Genomic DNA, 21491 nt, shown 5'->3' on the forward strand with positions numbered 1-21491 from the left:
AGCTATGCCCTTCCCCCAGAGGTGGAGTCTATAGAGGCAGCAAGCCTTGTGGTGCTGTGGTGGGCTCCACCCAGTTCAAGCTTCCTGGCCACTTTGTTTCCCTACTCAAGCCTCAGCAACGGTGGACAACTATCCTCCTGCTGGGCTGCTGCCTCACAGATCAATCTCAGACTGCCATACTGGCAGTGAGCAAGGCTCCATGGGTGTGGGACATGCTGAGCCAGGCATGTGATACAATCTTCTGGTGTGCCGTTTGCTAGGACAGTTGGAAAATCACAGTATTTGTGCAGGAGTGTCCTGTTTTTCCAGGTACAGTCCGTCATGCCTTCCTTTGGCTAGGAAAGGGAAATCCCCTAACCCCTTATGCTTCCAGGGTGAAGCAATGCCCTGCCCTGCTTAAGCTTGCCCTGTGTGGGTTGCACCCGCCGTCAAACCAGTCCCAGTGAGATGAACCAGGAACCTCAGTTGGAAATGCAGAAATCTCCCGTCTTCTGCATTGATCATGCTGGGAGCTGCAGACTGGAGCTGTTCCTATTTGCCCGTCTTCTCCCTGCTTTCTTTACATCTGAGGTTGGACACCCCCATAGGATCCTGCAATCTTTCTGCCCCAAAAAACTGCTATAGCAGGAGGGAACCTGTTCCTGCCCACCCTTTGTCTACTCCTTCTCCTCCTAGAGAGCCTGACCATGCCCTAGTTTTCTGAGGAGTGATTGATATTCTAGCGTGCTGAGCAGGATAAGGAAACTCAGGCTCAGAGAGGGATTTCCATCTAATCTGCCTGGAAACCATGTGTAGCTACCCAATAAGGTCCTTCTATGTTCAGAAGGTCACGGACCAGGGTTGTAGGAATAGGAGATTTGTAAAGATAGTTTTGACCCCTGTACTTGGAGCAGAGGGGGGTGTTTTCCATGGAGAGTGTGTGTGGGCAGCTGTGTGTGAGCCTGTGTGGGCTCTGTGTGTGTTCTTGTGTGAATATATGTGTGTGCTCCTTCGTGGACACAGCATGCATGTAGTGGGCACAGCAAGGCAATAGAAATCAGGAGACTAAGGACACATTGCCAAGTGATAATATCTTCCTACTGGGCAGGACTTGGGGTGTGCAAAGGTGTGCATGAATACTGCAGAAGCAGTTCAAAGAGCAGAGAGGTGGGGCCAGAATAAATATGTTGCAGAAAGACAGTCATCAAGGAGGAAAGTGAGGACTCTGACCAAAATGCCTGAGGGTTTCCCTGCCTACCACAGCCCTCTGTGTTCTTAAATCCTCCTGTGTCAACAGAGGCCAGACTCTGGGTTCCCCCACAGCCTGTCTGTGTCTGTCCTCTGCAAAGCCATGTGGCTCTACCTGGCAGTCTTCGTGGGCCTGTACTACCTTCTGCACTGGTACCGGGAGAGGCAGGTGCTGAGCCACCTGAGAGATAGGTATGTGTTCATCACGGGCTGTGACTCTGGCTTCGGGAAACTGCTGGCCAGACAGCTGGACGCACGAGGCTTGCGGGTGCTGGCTGCGTGTCTGACAGAGAAAGGAGCCAAGCAGCTGAGGGACCAGACTTCAGACAGGCTGGAGACGGTGACCCTGGATGTCACCAAGACAGAGAGTGTTGCTGCAGCCGCCCAATGGGTGAAGGAACGCGTGGGGGACAGAGGTAACCACCCAGATTTCTCAAGTCTGTCTGTGTCTTCCCTCTGTTTGAAGGGACCACCTCCTGTCTGCTCCCTGGGAAGGTTTCTACAGTGTCTTTCCAGGTTGAAGTAACAGTAGCTTTCTAGTATTTCTCACTAATCAGGCTGGCCTGAGCCCCATCTCTTTCCAATCTTTAACCTATCCCGACATTGGAGATGTATAGTCTTGGGGAGAGTTTGCCCTGATGAGATTTTTCTCTCCAGAATTCCTCTCTATCCTCTCCCTCCTGTCTAAGCAGAAATCATGGATTGTTTGATGCTGGGAGCCTGGGTTAGAGATCTGGAGACTTGCTGGAGCATGGTTGAGAAGGGAGCATGGGGCTGCAAGGGTGCACGGAGGCTGTAGCTGTGCTGGAGCTGGGCTTGCGTTCCCAGCACTTTACCTTGTTCTTGCTAGGGCCTATCAGCATCCACCAAGAGCTACGACCATCTCCGTCTTCAGAGGAGGGTATCAGCATAAGGACTGCTTAAGGAAAGCAGAACTAGTAAGGTGTTACTTTTTCTTTCTTTCTTCTTTTCACTACACTAATTCATCTGTCTTATTACAGGGGAAGAAAGAAACATGGATTTATTTTATGTAACAATAAATGCAGAATATGATCTTTGTTGAAAATAATGGAAAGAATAAAGATGAAAACAAAAGTTTCCCTGAAATTGTCATCCACACATAAGTCCTTTTTACAATTATACATATTTAGGATTTTATATTTTGTTCTTCGTTTCAGTCACCTTAGATTCTCTGGAGAAGATAAACATTTTTACACCATAATGATCATTTTTATAAAATTGTATGTAATTATTTAGAATACTGTATCATTCCAATAGCCTACCTATGTAAACCATACTGAGTGGTTGGATATGATAGCTTTTTATCGTCATAAATGTCGTCTTGGTGGACTTTTATTGGCCAGCGTCTCTATAAGTGTGAGATGTCTGGGTGGAGGAATCTGCATTTGCATCAGGGCAGGGCCTGTTATTGAGCAGGGGATGGATTCATATGCCTAGGCCAACCCTTCCAGATCAACAACTGCCACCCCCTGCCTGGACTCAAGTGACCCTGTGCTCCTGCCCCCTAGTTCTATGGGTTGAAAGCTCTATTGACTTGAAGTCTTGGGGATTGTGTATTTGTGTCTTCCAGAGAGATTTTCCCAGAGCTGAGTGAACTTGGGACCAAAGGGAAGGATGAAGAGTGGGCTTCTGATGCAGTAGGAGGAGAGGGTGACATTTTCTGGGGCAGAGGGTGGAGTCTGTGTACTGAGAGGGGTGATGCAACCTTGCTTTCTTCCCAAAGCCTGTGCACTGGAATTCCCCAGTGCTTTCTATAAAAATGTTACTGCATATTGATTCAGGATGCTTCAAGACCAGTGCACTGAGATCAAACACAGGATGTTCTCCAAGTTCCCCTAAGCCTAGGACTTCAGGTCTGTCTTTTTCTGTCTTCCCTCTCTCCCTCACTCTCCCTCTCTCATGTCTCTTATTCCATCAACAGATGGTTGCAGAACACTCACTATACAAGGTGTTAGCATACCTGAAAATGCAGGTGAATGTCTATAATGTCAGTAACATTCATGTTTAACTAACCAAACATTGGTCTTCATGTTTCCAGACGTGGACAATAGTTCTTTAACATGATTTCTTTAACATGCAATCCTTAAATAGAGATAATAGCTTATTGTCTTTCAGGCAGTGAGCTGGGCCCTGAAGAGTAAATGGAAAAAGAACTGGGTTCCGTGGCCCACTAACTGCTGAATGTCCAGACCCAACCCCTGCAGATACTGTGGTGCTTGTTTTACCCTCCTCCCCATCCCACACCTGTCATTCTGCCTTCACTTTATTGGGATGTGAGTTGCACCCTAACTATCCACCTGCACAGGCACAACACAGTGATGCTGTCTCATCTTCCCACTGTCCCAGGACTCTGGGGCCTGGTGAATAATGCTGGCATCTCCTTGCCTGTGGCCCCCAATGAGTTGCTGACCAAGCAGGACTTTGTGACCATATTGGACGTGAACTTGTTGGGGGTGATCGACGTGACTCTGAGCCTGCTGCCCTTAGTGAGGAAGGCCAAGGGCCGTGTGGTCAACGTCTCCAGTATCTGTGGCCGGGTGTCACTTTTTGGTGGAGGCTATTGCATTTCCAAGTATGGCGTGGAAGCTTTCTCCGACTCTCTCAGGTATGGTTCTGGGACGAGGCCCACCCTAGTCTTCCTGCTCCTGTCTTTGTGGGGAAGTCTTTTCCAGGGAGTTCCTTGAATCCCAGCCTGTAAGGCCCTTTCATGAGATCCCTCTCTGTCTTCTTGTGTGACACTCTCATCTTCCTCTTTCTGGATTGGGCTGGCCATTCACTGGGAAGCACCTTCCTGAGTGCTGGGTGGCAGGAGGGGCCTCAGGTCAGAGAGTTTCTTGAATGATACCTCTTCCCTGGATGGATCTCCTGGTCAGAAACTGCCAGAGGCAGAATTGGACCTGGATCTTTGACTTCAGATCCTGTCAAGAGGAATATGCTACTGAGATTCCCAAGCCAAGGACAGGGGAATACTGTTTATCAATGACTAATCCCAGGGAAGGACCCTAAACACTTCTTCCCATTGCACCTTGGTATTGGAGCCACAAAGGCAGACCAGGCAGTCAGCACTGGATGGAAGAATGCTTTGCACCCTAGAGAAGGAGCAGAGAAAGATCAGCTACAACAGTGTGTGTTGGTCCCTTGGCCAGGGAGGCTTTCCCGGCAGCTGACAACGGGCATGTGGCTTGCTCACACCCCTCTTTTGCTGTAGTAGATGGCCCCCGACCCCTCCTCCCTGGAATCTGAAATACTTGTAAAGCTGGGGCATGACTTAGTGCCGCAGAGACACACATGCTTATGCAGATGCAAGAGCACTCACTGAGTCAGAAACAGGGAAAGATACTTCTACACCAGGAGATGGGTGCCTGGCTTTGGGGCTCTTCCTCTCTAGGGAGAGAAATGCTTCAAGCCCTGAGGCCATTCCTTCGTGGCTCTCTGAAACCCAAAGACAGCATGCAGAAGATGGCCTTTCCCAGCAGAATTCATGTCCAGAGCCCCTTTGACAATGGGTAGAGCAACTGAGTCCACACAACAGATGCTTTAGGCCCTTGTCTAAGTGACAAAAAAATCCATCCTTAATCAACAACAAGGTTTTGTCTGTGAACTAAATCTTGATACCTGAGAGAGGTACAAGAGATCTAGAATCAACTGCCAATGCTTATAAGGTTGGTGATCAAGTCAACCTTGATGGCCATGGTACCCATCTGAGTTGGGAAGAGTCTTGGAGATTCTGTCTGAGCTGGGGATTGAGAACTCCAGCTGGGGATTGAGAACTCCATCTGGCAGCCTGGTAAGGAAGGCTGTGAAGGGATCCTGGATGAAGGAATGCGATCAGCCCAGGCCCAGGGTGAGCATTAGCCACCTGCATGTAGTGCAGAGTCCTCTTGTGGTGAAGGTCAAGGCCAAGCCTGGTGGGGGATGCTGGGCAGGTGGGCATAGGTGGGCTCCTTGATGGCCTGTGGGTCCTGGACAGGAGCTGTGCTTTATGCTGTTGGGAGTGAAACCCCCCAAAAAAGTGATTTGTTCCTTGATCTAATCAGCTTCTAGACACCCACCGACTGCAGGAAGCCCAGTGGCTGAAAGTGGGGAGCCAGACTGAAGACAGATGCTTCTTAGAGGACAGATGCCATCACCCAGCTCAGAGGCCAGGGAGATTCCTGGGGCAGGAAAAGGATGGAGGGAACTGAGGACTGGAGAGGAGGCAAAATGTGGGAATTCTGGTGATCCATTGGATGTGAGGGCCATAGGAGGAGACAGCACTAAGGTGCTGCCTTGCTTTGGAATTGGTAGGATTTAGGGCTAGTAAGCTCATGTGTGTAAAATATGGAAACCCCATACAGAGAAATGATTCCTTCATTATTATGATCCCTTGATTGCTGGAAATTAAATATTCCAAGCTTTCTATCTCACCCGTTGTCCTCATATGTTGTACTACCATAGTTTTACTTTTATTGTTTGCATTTTACCTTCCATGACCCCTGAAGTCTTTGCCCTCTGCTTCTCTTTCTTGCAGGAGGGAACTCTCCTACTTTGGGGTGAAGGTGGCTATGATTGAGCCTGGCTATTTCAAGACTGCTGTGACCAGTAAAGAGAGATTCTTAAAGAGCTTCCTGGAGATTTGGGACCGGTCCAGTCCAGAGGTCAAGCAGATCTATGGCGAGAAGTTTGTTGCATCCTGTGAGTAAGCAGTGGAGAGTGGGGAGAGAAGCAAACCCTCATGTGGAATCCCTGGTCTACCATTGGTGTCTGAAGAGCATTAGAGTTTGATCTCCAGGCTCTTCCTTACCCACAAAGTGGAGACCTTTAGCCCCGTTTCCATGATGGGTATTGTGTGGTCAACTGGTCATGAAAAGCAAGTATCCAGGCTTCTCAGAACTTGGGACCAGTGTCTATCTGAACTCAATATCATTATTGAGGAGCAAAGTGAAGCCAGAAAGGGAAGACACTGGTAACTGATAACAAGCTGGCTTTAGAGATAGCTGATTTACATGTGCTGAGACTTCTGTGGGAAGAGACCATCATTTATGTAGTCCAGATATTCCTGAAGAGAGACAGACATGACTTAGTGTGGAACACTTGTTACTTTCCCATGGATGGGCTCCAACTCAGGGAATTTGGATAAAAGAGATTTGAGGCAATGCTTGACTGGGGGTTGTGGGGTGGCATGAGTTCTTAGACCCTTTCCACTCTAAGTTGAATCCAAAGCAGGAGCGGTTACAGGTGGAAATACATGTGGATCATTTCTCATTCTTAACAGGTAAGAAATCAGCTGAACAATTGGAGCAGACTTGCACACAGGATTTGTCCTTGGTGACCAACTGCATGGAGCATGCACTGATTGCCTGCCACCCCCGCACTCGCTACTCAGCTGGCTGGGATGCCAAGCTTCTCTACCTCCCTATGAGCTACATGCCCACCTTCCTGGTGGATGCCATTATCTACTGGGGTTCTCCAAGCCCGGCCAAGGCTCTATGAAGCCAAGGCTCGGGTGCATGGTTGCATGGATTTGGGGTGTGCTATGAGGGTGATGTATCCTTGGGAGAGAAATAAAGTAGAGGGAGGACGCTGTCAGGTCAGTAGGACACCGATCTCACCTCCTTCATTACCTCCTGGCCATGATTCTTCTGGGAGATAATTCTGCTCTCTGAAGATGTTGGTAGGAAAGTTAAGCAGCTGAGAAACAGGAACCAAATAGTGCTTCTGGGTGCATTGTCACCTTAGGTGGCCACTCAAGGGTCCAAGCCTCTTGTGCTAAAAACTGGGGTGGGTGTGAGCAGGTGGAAAGAGCCTCAGCCCATGCTATTACCTCCTGCTTCCTTATCAGGCTGTGTGTTAATTCTGGGCCAGTCTGGGCCATGGGGTGGAAATGGCTTGGGAGACATGAGGGGACCCCTTCTCTGAAGATCCCTGTATACATGGTGTTGGGAACAGTAGCGCAACCATTACACGGCCCCATAGACCTCATGAGTCATCCCAGCAGCAGTGGCTGGAAGGTGGTGTCCTCAGCAGGGATCTGTGCAAAGGACAAATAAATCAGTTTTTGATTTGTCTTGAAAGCATGCACTTCCTTTGATTGTTTTGATGTTGAAAAAGTTGATAGTTTCACCCAAGTGCAGCGATTTGAATGTTCTTATGAAGCTCCACTTGGATACCAGACACACGAGATTGCAATCCCTCTCTGAGCCTGCGTTCCCTCCTTTGCTCAGTACCCAGAATCACTCCATCCAGAAAACTAGGTCGCTGTCAGCATCTCTAGGACTATAAGTCAAAGGCAGAAAAGAGTGAGCAGGATTAGATCTCCTCCTAATATTGGAATTTTCTGCTAGAAGGAGAACAAGATCCCAAAAGGGAAGTCTGATCTTAGAGACAAAGAAAGGGGAAAGAGGGAAATGGGGATGGGAACTCCTAAGCTGCTGGGAGGGAGGAATGGAGTGACTTACACAGTGGGTGTCAGAGTTTTTACCCTTTCACTCCTGAAGATGCCCTTTCCCTAGATTTGGGTGGCCTTGGGGAGCAGTGGGAGGAAGAGGCGTGTGCCTTTCTGAATATCAGGGGATGAGAGGCATGGTCTAAGAATGGATTTGAAGAGAGAAATTGGACTATCCCTGCCCTCTCCCATCCCTTCTTGCCACCAAGGTGAGGGGCAGTTGTCTTTCCAAGGGTCCTGGAGTAGACTTGGGTAACAGAAATAGATCCAAGGACAAGCCAGCAAGGTGACCTCAACAGCTATATTGAAAGACAGGCCCCAGATCCCCTCCCTGGGGCAACTGAAGCCTCCTCCCCTCACCTGTGGCCTCTCTGTGGCCCTTAGTGACTGACCCTCACTTTAAAGTCATTGCACTTTCCCTGTGCCATCCCTCAGGTCCCCCACCATGTCCCATCACACACACTCCTCCAGTGACAGGGAGTGAGAGTCACTGCTGGACTCATCTTTCATATTTTCCCTCCCTTTGTTGAGCCCCTGCTGTGTGCTGGACAGAAACTCCCTTGAATGACCTGGTCCTCATCCTCAGTGTCTTCAGTTTTCTGATGATGTCGCAAGTGTGGCCTCAACACAGAAAGCATTAGGGGAAAGGGGTGCAGATTCCTGGACTCAGCACAAATGGTAGATGAGGTAACTCCCCAGGTTTCTCATTTTTCTTTCTTCAGGGTAAAAGTCTAGGATATGGCGCCTCTAGGAAGCCCCAAGTTGTTTAACAAACCAGTGTTTATTGTAGAAACAGAGATTGAGGTCAGATGTTGCTGGGCCACTGAATTTAAAACACGCAATGAAACCTGGCACAGTGATTCATGCCCATAAACCTAGCACTTTGTAGGCTGAGGGGGGTGGATCACCTGAGCTCAGGAGTTAGGGACCAGCCTGGGCAACATGGGGAAACCTGATCTCTATTAAAAATACAAAAAATTACCTGAGTGTGTTGGTGTATGCCTGTGGTACAGCTACTTGGGAGGCTGAGGTAGGTGAATCGCTTGAGCCTGGGAGACAAAGCTTGCAGTGAGCTGAGATTGTGCCACTGCACTCCAACCTGGTTGATAGAGTGAGACCCCATCTCAAAAAACAAAACAAAACAAAACAAAAAACAACGAACAAACACACAAACGAAACACACACAGTGAGGAGCGGTTGGAGATAAATGGTGAAGTAGAAGGCTTCACGGATCATTCTCTCTTCCCCACCTCACACCAGGATACCAAGTTAACAACTATCTCTGCATCAAAAAACATGTTCATAAGAACCAACAATCAGGTGAAAACTCTTTAACCTGCTTTCAACCTCATGTTGCTGAAAGAGGCACTGAAGAGATAGAAAAAAAAAACAGTTGTGAATCACAGACAGTACTGCTCTCCAAACCCTGGCAGTGGAGGCATGGTGCTGAGAGTGTCTCCGGATGCTGTGGGAGGGAGAACACAGCAATTGTGAGGCACTGAACTCAGTGCTATCCTGTCAGAGCAGAAAGAAAAACCAGACCAGACTCAACTGGTGCCCATGCATGGAGGGAGCATTTAAACCAGCCCTAGCCACAGGGGAATCACCGATCCCAGCAGTCCTGACTTGAGTGCCAGCAAACCTCAATACTAAGGGCTACAACACTCCATGTCTCCAAATAAACTTAAATGGCAGTCTAGACCATAAGAGCTGTAACTTGTAGGTGAGGCCTAGTGCCACAGGGGAATCTCTGATCACAGCAGACCTGACTTGAGTGCCTGCAAACCTTGCCACCAAGGGCTACCATGCTCTGTGTCTCCAAGTAAACTTGAAAAGGAAGTCTAGGCCATAAGGACTGCCCCTCATAGGCTATGGGAAGTGCAGTAATAGGCCCAGAGGCACTGGATTAGGAGGACAAGTGACATACTGAGACACAAGCTGGGGCAGCAAAGGGGAATATTGACATCACCCCTCCCCTGACCCCAGGCTGCACAGCTTGAGGTTCCAAAGAAGACCCCTTTCTTCCACTTGAGAAGAGGAGAGGGAAGAAGAGTGGGAAGGATTTCATCATGTATCTTGGATACCAGCTCAGCCACAGCACGATAGGGCAATGATCAGAATCAGGAGGCCCCCATTTCAATTCCTAGCTCCCATATGACATTTCTAAACAGACCCTGGGCAAGAATACCACCCAGTGCTTTCAAAGAAAGGACCCAGTGCTGGTAGCATTCAATACCTGCCATCTGAAGAGACCTTGGGCCCCAAATAACTAGCATTGATAGCCAGGTACTACATCAAGGGCCTTGGGTGAGCCTCTGAGACTTGCTGATTTCAGGTGAGATTTGGGACATTCCCAGCTCTGGTGGCTATGGAGAGAGATGCCTTCTGTTTGAGATAAGTGAAAGGAAAAGTAATGGAGACTTTGTCTTGCATGTTAGGTGCCAGCACGACCACAGTGGAGTGGAGCACCAAGTGGACTATTGCGGTTTGTGATTCTAGGACTTGACTCTTGGATGGCATTTTCTGGACCTGCCCTGGTCCAATAGGGAGCCCACTAATATGAATGGTGTGTCCCAGGCCAGGCAGCATTCACCACAAGCTGACTTAAGAGACCTTGGGCTTTAAGGGAATATAGATGGGAGTCTAGTGGTACTCCATGTGGCCTGGGGTGGTGGTGACTGTGAGGTCAGGCTCCTCTGTCTTTTGATGAGGAAGAGAAGAGTGAGAAGGATTTGTTGTGTGGTGTGAGTGCCAGCTCAGCTGCAATCCAGTAGAATACCAGGTACATTTCTAAGGTTTTTAACTCTAGCCCTTGATTCCTGCACAGCACTTCTGGAACCACACGGAGACTGGGGGAACTCACTGCTCTGACAGAAGGACACAGGCATAACTATCTTTGCTACCTGCTGATTGTAGATCCCTTGGGTCTTGAGCAAACATAGGCAGTAGCCAGGGACTGGCTACAACAGGCCTTGGGTGAGACCCAGCACTGTGGTGGCTTCAAGTCTGACCCAATGCAGTCATAGTGGTGGTGCCACATGGGTGCTTGTGTCACTCCACCCCCAGCTTTAGACATCTCAGAACAAACACACAGAGTTACTCTGTATGTATGGAAGAAAGTAAGGGAAGAGAACAAGAGTCTCTGCATGATAATCCAGAGAATTCTCTCAGATCTTGTCCCAAACATCAGGGTGGTACCTCTATGAGGTTCTGCAAGAACCATAGCATTACTGGGTGTGGGGTGCTCCCTAGAGCAGATACAGCTTAGATCACAACACTCAAGTCTTTCCAAATATTTGGTAAGCCTTACAAGAAGGATGGCTAACAAATAAGCCCGGAAAGTGAAGACTACAATAAATACATAACTCTTCAATGCCCAGACACCAAAGAACATCTACTAGCATCAACACCATACCGGAAAACATGACCTCTCCAGATGAACTAAATAAGGGACCAGAGACCAAACCTGGAGAAACAGATATGTGACCTTTCAAACAGAAAATTTTAAATAGCTGTGTTGAGGAAACTCATGGAAATTCAAGGTAATATAGAGAAGAAATTAAGAATTCTATCAGAAAAAATTAACAAAGAGATTGAAATAATTAGAAAGAATCATGCAGAAATTCTGGAGCTGAAAAATGCAATTGGCATACTCAAAAATGCATCAGAATTCCCTTAACAGCAGAATTGATAAAGCAGAAGAAAGAATTAGTGAACTTGAAGACAGGCCAGTTGAAAACACATAGAGGACATAAAAGAAAAAAATAATAAAAAGCAATGAAGCATGCCTTCAGGATCTAGAAAATAGACTTAAAAGGGCAATTCTAAGAGTTATTGGCCTTAACGAGGAGGTAGAGAAAGAGAATAGGGGTAGAAAGTTTATTCAAAGGGATAATAACAGAGGACTTCCCACACGTAGAGAAAGATATCAATATGCGAGTACAGGAAGGTAATAGAACACCAAGTAGATTTAACCCAAAGAAGATAATAATCAAACTCCCAAAGGCCAAGGGTAGAGAAGGGACCCTAAAAGCAGCATGGTGGCCCTCTTCTCATAGCTCTGCTAGGCAGTGCCCCAGCACCCCACATTTCCCTTCCACACTGTCCTAGCAGAGGTTCTCCATGAGAGACTCGCCTGTGCAACAAACTTCTGCCTGGACATCCAGGCATTTGCATACATGCTCTGAAATCTAGCCAGAGGTTCCCAAACCCCAATTTTTTAAAATTATACTTTATGTTCTAGGGTACATGTGCACAATGTACAGGTTTGTTACATATGTATACATGTGCCATGTTGGTGTCCTGCACCAATTAACTCATCATTTACATTGGGTTATCTCCTAATACTATCCCTCCCCCTTCTCCCCACCTCACAACTGGCCCCGGTGTGTGATATTCCCCTTCCTGTGTCCAAGTGATCTCATTGTTCAATTCCCACCTATGAGTGAGAACATGCAGTGTTTGGTTTTCTGTTCTTATGATAGTTTGCTGAGAAGGATGGTTTCCAGCTGCATCCATGTCCCTACAAAGGATACGAACTCATCCTTTTTTATGGCTGCATAGTATTCCACGGTGTATATATGCCACATTTTCTTAATCCGGTCTGTCATTGATGGACATTTGCCAAACCCTAATTCTTCACTTCTGTGCACTGGCAGGCTCAACACCATGTGGAAGCTGCCAACGCTTGAGGTTTGCACTCTCTGAAGCCATGGCCCAAACTCTACATTGGCCCATTTCAGCCATGGCTGGAGCAGCTGAAATGCAGGGCACCAAGTCCCCAGGCTACATACAGCATGGAGACCCTGGGCCTGGCCCATGAGACCACTTTGTCCTCCTAGGCTTCCTGGCCTATGATGGGAGGGACTTCCGTGAAGACCTCTGACATGCGCTGAGGACATTTTGCCCCTTGTCTTGGGGATTAACATTTCGCTTCTTGTTCCTTATGCAAATTTATGTAGCCAGCTTGGATTTCTCCTCAGAAAATGAGATTTTCTTTTCTATTACATTGTCAGGCTGCACATTTTCTGAACTTTTATCATCTTTTTTGCTTTTAAAACTGAATGCCTTTAACAGCACCCAAATCACCTCTTGAATGCTTTGCTGCTTAGAAATTTCTTCTGCCAGATACTCTAAATCATCTCTCTCAAGTTCAGAGTTCCATAAATCTCTAGGGCAGGGGCAAAATCCCGCCAGTCTCTTTGCTAAAATGTAATGAATCACTTTCCTCCTGTTCCCAACAAGTTCCTCATCTCCATCTGAGAGAACCTCAGCCTGGATTTCATTGCCCATGTCCTTATCAGCATTTTGATCAAAGCCATTCAACAAGTCTCTAGAAAGTACCAAACTTTCCCACATTTTCTTGTCTTCTTCTGAGCCCTCCAAATTGTTCCAACCTCTGCCTGTTTCCCAGTTCCAAAGTGGCTTCCACATTTTGGGTGGCCTTAGAGAACAGTGGCAGGAAGAGGCAGGTGCCTTCCTGGAGGCCAGGGATGAGAGGCATGACCTGAGAGTGGATTTGAAGAGGAAAGTTACCCCGCCCTCTCCCAGCCATTCTTGCCACTGAGGTGAGGAGCAATTGTTTTCTTTCCATGGATGTTGGAATATCCTCAGGTCACAGAAATAGACCTAAGGGTGAGCCAGCAAGGAGATGTCAATAGGCACTCGCAGGTCCCAGGTCCCTTCCCTGGGGCAACTGAGGGCTCTGCTCCTCACCTGTGCCTTCTGTGGCCTTCAGTGACTGGCCCTCACTTTAAAGTCATTGCACTTTCCCTGTGCCATCTCTCAGGTCCTCCACCATATCCCAACACACCCACTCCTCCAGTGGCAGGGAATGAGAGTCACTTCTGGGCTCATCTTTTACTTTATGCTACCCTTTGTTGAGTCCCTGCTGTGTGCTGGACAGAAATTTCCTTGAATTGCCATTGTTTCCAGGGACCCCAGCTGTCAATGTCTTCAGTGTTCTGATGATCTTGCAAGTGTGGACTCAACACAGAAAGCATTAGGAGAGAGGGGTACAGATTCCTGGTCTCAGTATAAATTTTATTTGGTAGGTACCTTCCCAGGCATCTCAGTTTTCTTTCTTCAGGATGAAAATCCAGCCTATGGAGCCTTTAGGGAACCCTATGTTGTTGAACAAATTGGTGTTCATTGTAAAACCGAGAGTGAGGTCAGATGTTGCAGGGCCATTCAATATAGAACATGTAATGAACGTTGGTGTCAGACATGTGAATGTTGAAGATACTGTTAGAGGAACACCTGTTTGCCAGGTCTCTGGCTTAATAAAACATGATAGCATGACTCCATCTTGAAGCGAATAGCTTGGCACTCACAAGGCACCTCTAAGGTTAATACTTATAGTCTGAAAATAGGCATATTTCTAGTTGACCACTAATTATAATTACAGAATATGTATGGCTATACAGAACATATTTCACCTGGCCTGTGGAATATCCAGGTGTCCTAAGAGTGCTGCTCACTTTGCTTAAAGATAACATTAATGAGAACAGTTTCCTTAAAGGACTAATGGTCATTGATAACATCAATAGCCCCTATCGTTAGTTAGCACATCTGCACAATTCTAAGTTTAATCATAGCTCCTGCTGGTTTGCTAGTGCCCAGTCTTAAGGAAGGTACTAACAAAGGCCAGCACCCTCCTCCTCCTGCTTTCTGAGGATGCCCTACTCTCTAATAGAGTAGTTTCCAATAAATTTGCTTATGTCACTGTGCTCTGTGACTTGCCTTGAATTCATTCCTATGTGAGATCCAAGAACCTGCTCCTGGGGTCTGGATCAGCACCGTCTTTTCTGGCAACAATACAAATATGACCAGGGAGAGTCCTCAGGAGGCTCCAAGTCCCTGAATGCTCTTGTGCCAGCTCACTCAAGGTCAATCTATGTTGTCTCCCCCAAAGCAAAGTAAAAGCTTGATATTTAATCTGAAGCCACCATAGTGTGGAGGCTTTGATTATTTTACCCTCTTGACATACACTTGCCTGTGCGCAGACACACATACACAAAGCCAACCACACACACAAAACAAAAATGAATAAATAATTGCTGATTTAATTCATCACTCACTGGGTAGGCGTGCAGGAGGTGTGACTCACCCCAGTCCTTCCCAAGAGGCAGATCATGGTGAGGGCACAAACCCTGGCCTGGGCTCCCTTGAAGGTGAAGCTGCACCGAAACTGGACCCACGGCCCACATCATCTCCTGTGAGCCATAGTAGAGCATTGTCACCACAGAGCAATAATGGCCATGAAAAGTCCAGTGAAAACCAGTCCAAGGCCCCTATTTTTGACCCTTAGCAAAATAAGGGTCTCTCCTTTTCTCCTCCTTCCAGGCCTCTTTCCTCAGACAGGGAGCCAGGTCCAGTCTGAGGGACCTGTGCAGGGACTGGGGCCCAATCCCACAGAGGCCAGGGGAGCCACAGAAGCTGCCTCACTCCTCTTTGCTGTCCTGGTCCTCTCTCAGGAGCATGGGGTCTTTGAGTCCCAACATCAAGAGTCTTCCCTTCTGGCCCCTGATCTTGGCCCTTACCTGTGCCCCATAGGGGACATAGGGTCTTATGCTTGAGCTGCCCAATTCTCCTTGATTGGTACCCTGCAATAAATATCTCACTTTCCCTTGCTGCTATCCCGATGTCAGTGTTTGGCTTTGCTGTGCAGGGCGAGAGAACCTCAGTGCAGTTCCAAGACACCCTGATGCAGCCTTAGTAACCCTGGATGATTCAGACTTAAGCCTCAGTCACTCATTTTGGTTGTCAAAGGACTTAGGTAGTGGGGAGGAAATCTGCAAACCAGAGGCAAATCTGAGGGATTTCACATTTGGGGTGAGGGGGTGTCTCCCAGACACCTCTTCCCTCTGAATGCCCCCTCTGGGACTTCCTGGGATTGCTCCCAACTGGAGTGTCTGGGGAGCAGCTGTCACCCCAAGCAGGGGTCCTGTTACTCTCAGGATGAATGAGTGGAGCCATGGGTGTGAAGGTTGGGAAATGTCCCTGTGCATAGCCCTTGACAATGTACAGTTGAAGGAAACCCTGGTCACTGAGAAGATTCTGGATGTGAGCCCTGGCAGGGGAGGGCAGAGGGCAGTGTAGCCAGCACCCAGGGCTCGGCACAGGTCATATCTGGAGGTGAGCGGGTGAGCCCTGGGACATCTGCATGTGGAAGTCCTTCCATTTCCTCTCCCAGTATCCCTGGGTGTTTCCTTCCTGTGGGTTCCAAGTCTCCATTCCCTTCTTTCCACTTTCTTTACCTCAGATGTCAGACTCCCACCATGGGATCCTGCACTTCTCTGGCCCAGAAAACTATTATGGCAGGAGAAGATTTCTTCCTGTCCACTCTTTTGGCTTCTCCTTCTCATCCTAGAGAGCCTGACCATGACCCAGTTTTCTGAGGAGTGATTGAGTCTGGTTGCTGAGCGGGATAAGGAAACTCAGGCTCAAAGAGGGATTTCCACCTAACGTGCCTGGAAAGCATGTGTAGCTTCCCAATAAAGTGTTTCTGTGTTCAGAAGACCATGGACCAGGAGTGTCAGTATAGCAGCTTTGTAGGGACAGTTCAGACCCTTGTACTTAGAGCAGAGGGGTATGTTTGCCATGGAGAGGGTGTGCGGGCAGCTGTGTGTGAGCCTATGTGAATACACATGTTTGCACCCACATAAACATCTGTGTGGTCACAGAGAGAAATTTGCAGACTAGGGAAGCATTGCTGAGTCATAATAGTTTCCTACTGGGCAGAACTTGGTGTTTGCAATTGCAGGCGTGACTACTTGCAAAGGCAGTTCAAATAGTAGAGAGATGAAACCAGGTTTTAAAAAAATGTTGCAGAAAGACAGTTATAAGGGAGGAAAGTGAGGACTTTCTGCCAAAATGCCTGAGGGCTTCCCTGCCTACCACAGCCCTCTGTTCTTAAATCCTCCTGTCTCAACAGAGGCCAGACTCTTATTTCACCCCAGCCTACCTGTCCTCTGCAAAGCCATGTGGCTCTACCTGGCGGCCCTCCTGGGCCTGTACTACCTTCTGTGCTCGTACCAGGAGAGACAGGTGGTGAGCTAGCTGAGAGACAAGTACGTGTTCATCATGAGCTGTGACTCACGCTTCAGGAACCTGCCGGCCAGACAGCTGGATGTACGAGGCTTGCAGGAGCTGCGTGTAGGACAGAGAAGGGGGCCAAGCAGCTGAGAGGCCAGACTTCAGACAGGCTGGAGATGGTGACCATAGACATCACCAAGACAGAGAGCATTGCTGCAGCTGCCCAGTGGGCGAAGGAGCGTGTGGGGGATAGAGGTACCACCAAAATCCCTCCTCATGCCTGTTTGTTTCTTCTCTCTGTGTGTCACTAGGGGAGACCTAGTATCTGCTAACTGGGAACATTCCCAAGACTTTTATTTTCAGGGGCTTGAGCTTTCCATTTTCCAGAGCAGAAGTCCTAGAGTGGTTGTGGCTGGGCCCAGGGTTAGAGGAGTCCAGCCTGTGGTTAGAGCCCAGTCTCTGGAGAATGTGGGGTCCTGACAGTTGGCATGAGACCATCGGGGATGGGGCCGGGCAGGATCCAGGCTTCTGATCTCAGCATTCTCTTACTGGTTCCTTCACAGTTGTCCCTGTTGAGGGCTTTAAGATGATCCCCACTTGGCTCACCAGGACACTGGGGCTTGGAGAGCTGAAGGGACTTCACATCAAACACCGAGTGATGAATCCTGTTCCTTTTGGGGAAAGGGAGATCATTGATTGCTTTGTTCTGATTGTAAATGGAAAACATGGAGAAATTATAGAAGAGGATAAGACTGGATAGATAGGACGATAAGAGAGGATTTCTCATTGGAGAAATGATAGAAGAGGATGGGAGTGAAACAACATTCACCATAATCCCAGCCTCCAGGGTTAATCTCCCTCTACTTTACGCATTCTGGGGTCAGCATTTTCATCATCAAATTTCTTCCACAACATAACAATCAAGGTCTCCATATTCCAGCATGTGGAGAGACCATAATTTATTAAAGGGATTCTATGTCGTTGAATGCTGAAGTTTGTTACCTACTTTTCCTGGCATAAGTAACATCTCAGTAATGATTCTCTACCAAGGTTTGTTGACAGGCTTAGCAGTGCTATTCAAGTAAAGTAAAACTATTGAATCAAAGAATCCTCATTCCTTCAAGTCCAGGAAAGGTTTCTGAGTGGGGGAAGGGCTACCATTGCAGGCCTTATCGTTTTTCCAATATTCCTAGGGTCAAGCTCTGTCTCCCGTACCCCCCAGCCGCCATCCACTCACACCCCTGCCCCTGCTGGCCTGGAATCCGTAGCTCTGTAGCTCCGACTACTCCAGATCTTTCATGCTATTAGTTTGCTCCCCTGTGTCTTCTGTAGAGTCTTCCCCAAAGCTAAATGGGCTGGGCACTATGGGGATAGGGCAGAGGTGGCCTTATGAGATGGTGGGAGGAAAGAGTGGTACTTCCTGGGGCAGAGAGTAGTCTGGACACCTGTGTGGCATAAGACCTCCTTCCCTCCTCCCCTGTGTGCTCTGGTCATTCAGTCCACAGTGAGCTTTGGGATTCTCAGGTACACAGGGTGACCTTTTCTTCCAGGACAGATATTGCCTTGGCATTGATGCAGGTTGTAGCATAGCTTGTCCCCTGATGCCCAGTGCAGGCCTATTCTCTAACTTTCCCCAGTCTTAGGATTTAGGCATATCTCTCCTAACCAGGATGCAGAAAGTAATTACTCATGTGTTTTTCTTATTCTTTCCTTCCATTTTCCTTTCTCTTCTGTCCTTTCCCCTTGGTTTCTCTCTCTTACCCCATTCCTGTCTTCCTGTTTTCCTGTCTCTGTCTCTCTCCCCTGGGGAGATATTTGTTGGGCCCTGGAGGCATGGGGAAAGCATCTGAGTCCATGCAACATATTGTTTGGGCCCTTGGATGAGTACCCAATAAACTCATCTTAGGACAACAACAAGGTTTTAGCTCTGACCTAAAAGCTCTGACACCTGAGAGAGGGGCAAGAGAGCCAGAATCATTGTTGCCAGTTCTTATAGGGGTTGTGACCCAGTCAGTCCTGCTGATTATGGCAGCCTCCTACGCTGGGGAGGGTCCTGGCAGTGGGGTCTGAGCTGAAGATTGAGGATCCCCACCTGGCAGCCTTGAACAGAAATGGGGAAATGACTTTTGTCTTCAGCCCAGGCCCAGGGCGAGCCTCAACCATCTGCCTGTGCTGTGGTGGCCTTATAGGGTGAAGCACAGGGCCAGGCCTTGGGGGAGGTTGGGCAGGTGGGTGCATGTGGGCTCATGGAGGCCCTGGGCAGGAGCTGTGCCTTATGCTGTTGTTAGTGGAACCCCCCCAAAAAAAGGGATTTGCACAGGAAAACTCCTTGTTCTAATAGGCTTCTAGACACCCACTGACTGCAGAGAGCCCAGTGGCTGTGAGTGTGGGAGTCAGACTGAAGGCAGAGGGATGCTCCGTAGAGGACAGCTGCCATCGCCCAGCTCAGACGCCAGGGAGATTCCCGGGGCAGGAGAAGGGAGGGGACTGAGGACTGCAGAGGAGGTAGAATATGGGAATTCTGGTGATCCATTGGATGTGAGGGGCATAGGAACTGATAGCACTGAGGTGCTGCCTTGCTCTTGAATTGGTAGGACTTAGGGCTAGTAAGCTTTGGTATGTAAAATGTGGAAACCCCAGAGAGAGACAAGGCCACCATCATAACTTTCATCTGCTATCTGCTGCCCTTCCCAACTCTCCAAGATTTCTTGCATCTTGGCATGGGATGCATAATGGCATCCCACTTCCTTGGGCCCTGAGCCTCATGGTCCACCTGTCACCCTGAAGAATCCACATTTGTGGAAGGTCTTGAGCAACTGGGGGTAGGTGAGCCCACACCTGCTCTTCCTCCTGTCTACCTCATCAGGGTGTGTCTTGGCCCTCAGCAGTCTATGCTCTCCCACTGGAGGGAAATGGCCTGACAGAGGAGACAGTTCCTCTCCTCTGAGATACCTCTGTGCATGGGGTGGGGATGGGGAGTGCAGCTACCAACCTGACCTTAGGGCCAGACCTACCAGACCTTAGGGCCAGCTCAGCAAGGAGTCCTGTCATCTGAGAGAGGGAGGCATTTCTAGCTCTGGGAGGAAGAGCCTTCTATATGGTCCTACAGCCCTCACACCCCACACCCTCATGGACTGTGTGTTTAGTTTGAGACCAGGGGAACACTGCCAGCACAGAGGCCCAGGAGGTGCTGAGTCAGGCCCAGGCCTGCGCTGGAGCAGTTCTGAGTTATCCTTATTCTAGGTTCAGAACCAACTCCTGGACCTCACTTGTGTCCTCAAGAACTGGGATACCCACTGCCCCAGGTCTGCTCAGTTCTTGAGTGACATGGTCCGACCTCTCCCAGCCAAGACTTCTCTGTTCATTCACCCAGGAGGCAGGCAGACACTGGGAGATGGTTCCCAGATCCCACATAGGAGGTGCTCTGCCTCGGGGTGGTTATGAAGTAGGTGCGGTTTGCTTTCTACCATTTTCCACTTCCATCCCCTATAAGTTTTGGGTCTGCTCTTCAAGGGTGGCTTCATAATCTGCCCTCCCACTACTTTGCTAAGGAATGGACAAACCCTCCAAGGCTTTCCCAAGGTGACACCCGCTTTATGTGATTCTACGCTCGTCAGACTTGGCAAATGGTGGATCACAGAGATACATCCTTTGTTCCTTCACACTAGAGAACTTTGTGGTCCCATTTCTGTATCAGACTCTCTAAGTCATGAAGGTGTGAGCTGGGACCAGGCTCATCCCAAGGGATGGTGACCCTAGATGTTGATCCAAAGAATCACAGGAGGCTCCAGCATCATTCCCCTGTATCTTACGAAATTCTGGGTGTGGCCCCTCACTACTCACACCTCTGGTTTCCTTATTTCCTTTCTTTTACCACCTTCCCTCTTAGCTTTCTGTAAATTATTTGCTAAATTGCCTAGAATCTCTTCTTCTCCTCCAAGTCCCGACCCTGAGAATTTTCTATGTCTCTGGCCCCAGTTCTCTGCTCCTCCTATATCTCATCCTCTCTTACAGTCAAGGCCTCTGCCCAGACAATTCCCTCAGCTGCCCAGTGAACTCATGATCCCACCTCATCATCTTGCCCAGGGCCAGTCACTGTTGACCTGAGTATCATCCCCATGGGGTGTCAGGCCTGAGTCCCCCAGGTCTTTCTGCTTTCTGGTGGCTAAGTTTCACATCACCAGCCTCCCCTATAGGAGGGCCCTGCTGCCTCTAGCCTCAGGACAATGGAGGTACATCCACCTTAGGAGAAATCCATTGCTTTTCATCCTCTCTCCTGATGGAGACTTACCTAAGAATTTCAGAGAGCTGATGACCTGCAACTTGTTTCTCTTGGGTTTGGAAGGTACAGAACTAATGTTGTTTGTTTTACATTAATAAATTTGTCTTGAGTATTTTCCCTGAAAATAAAACTTAAACTTATTTACATACCTGCACTCATTACAAAAGATTTTGATCTCTGGAGACCAAAATCCCCAGGCTGGGTTGGGGGTAGAGTGGCGACAGGATTTCTAGGGGAGCTGTCTGGGGTGAGTCCTCCTTTTTCATTTGCCTCCCTTACACCACCTGGGTGAGCCACCACTCATCACCAACATTGCCAGTGGATTCTTTCCCATTCTTGGCAGCTTTACCCATCAGGGCAGGGGGAGAGAAGGAGGCAGCCACCAGGCTGTCAGAGGTGACAAGACTTCAGGTTGGACTTGAATTTCTTGCATCTCAGCTAATTGCTGTGGTGATGCATCCACCTATAAAAATTACAGTGTGGCTCACTCAGGGACCTAGA

General features: G+C 48.5%; 1 protein-coding gene across 1 annotated transcript; it reads left to right on the top strand.

Moving 5' to 3' along the window:
- Positions 1-1192: 1192 nt before the first annotated feature.
- Positions 1193-7301, top strand: LOC104678332 (retinol dehydrogenase 16-like). Its single transcript, XM_010383583.2, has 4 exons — positions 1193-1643; positions 3595-3853; positions 5759-5922; positions 6503-7301. Exons 1-4 carry the CDS (start codon positions 1331-1333, stop codon positions 6718-6720), a joined length of 954 nt encoding a protein of 317 aa, XP_010381885.1. The 5' UTR covers positions 1193-1330; the 3' UTR covers positions 6721-7301.
- Positions 7302-21491: the final 14190 nt, after the last annotated feature.

The sequence above is a fragment of the Rhinopithecus roxellana genome, chromosome 10 (assembly GCF_007565055.1).
Source record: "Rhinopithecus roxellana isolate Shanxi Qingling chromosome 10, ASM756505v1, whole genome shotgun sequence".
Taxonomy (NCBI): domain Eukaryota; kingdom Metazoa; phylum Chordata; class Mammalia; order Primates; family Cercopithecidae; genus Rhinopithecus; species Rhinopithecus roxellana.

Bases quoted from the DNA above. Each gene is read 5' to 3' on its own strand.
- LOC104678332 (XM_010383583.2), top strand. From the start codon at position 1,331: ATGTGGCTCTACCTGGCAGTCTTCGTGGGCCTGTACTACCTTCTGCAC. The intron at 1,644-3,594 runs GTAACCACCCAG...CCACTGTCCCAG, and splicing joins GGAACGCGTGGGGGACAGAG to GACTCTGGGGCCTGGTGAAT. The intron at 3,854-5,758 runs GTATGGTTCTGG...TCTTTCTTGCAG, and splicing joins GCTTTCTCCGACTCTCTCAG to GAGGGAACTCTCCTACTTTG.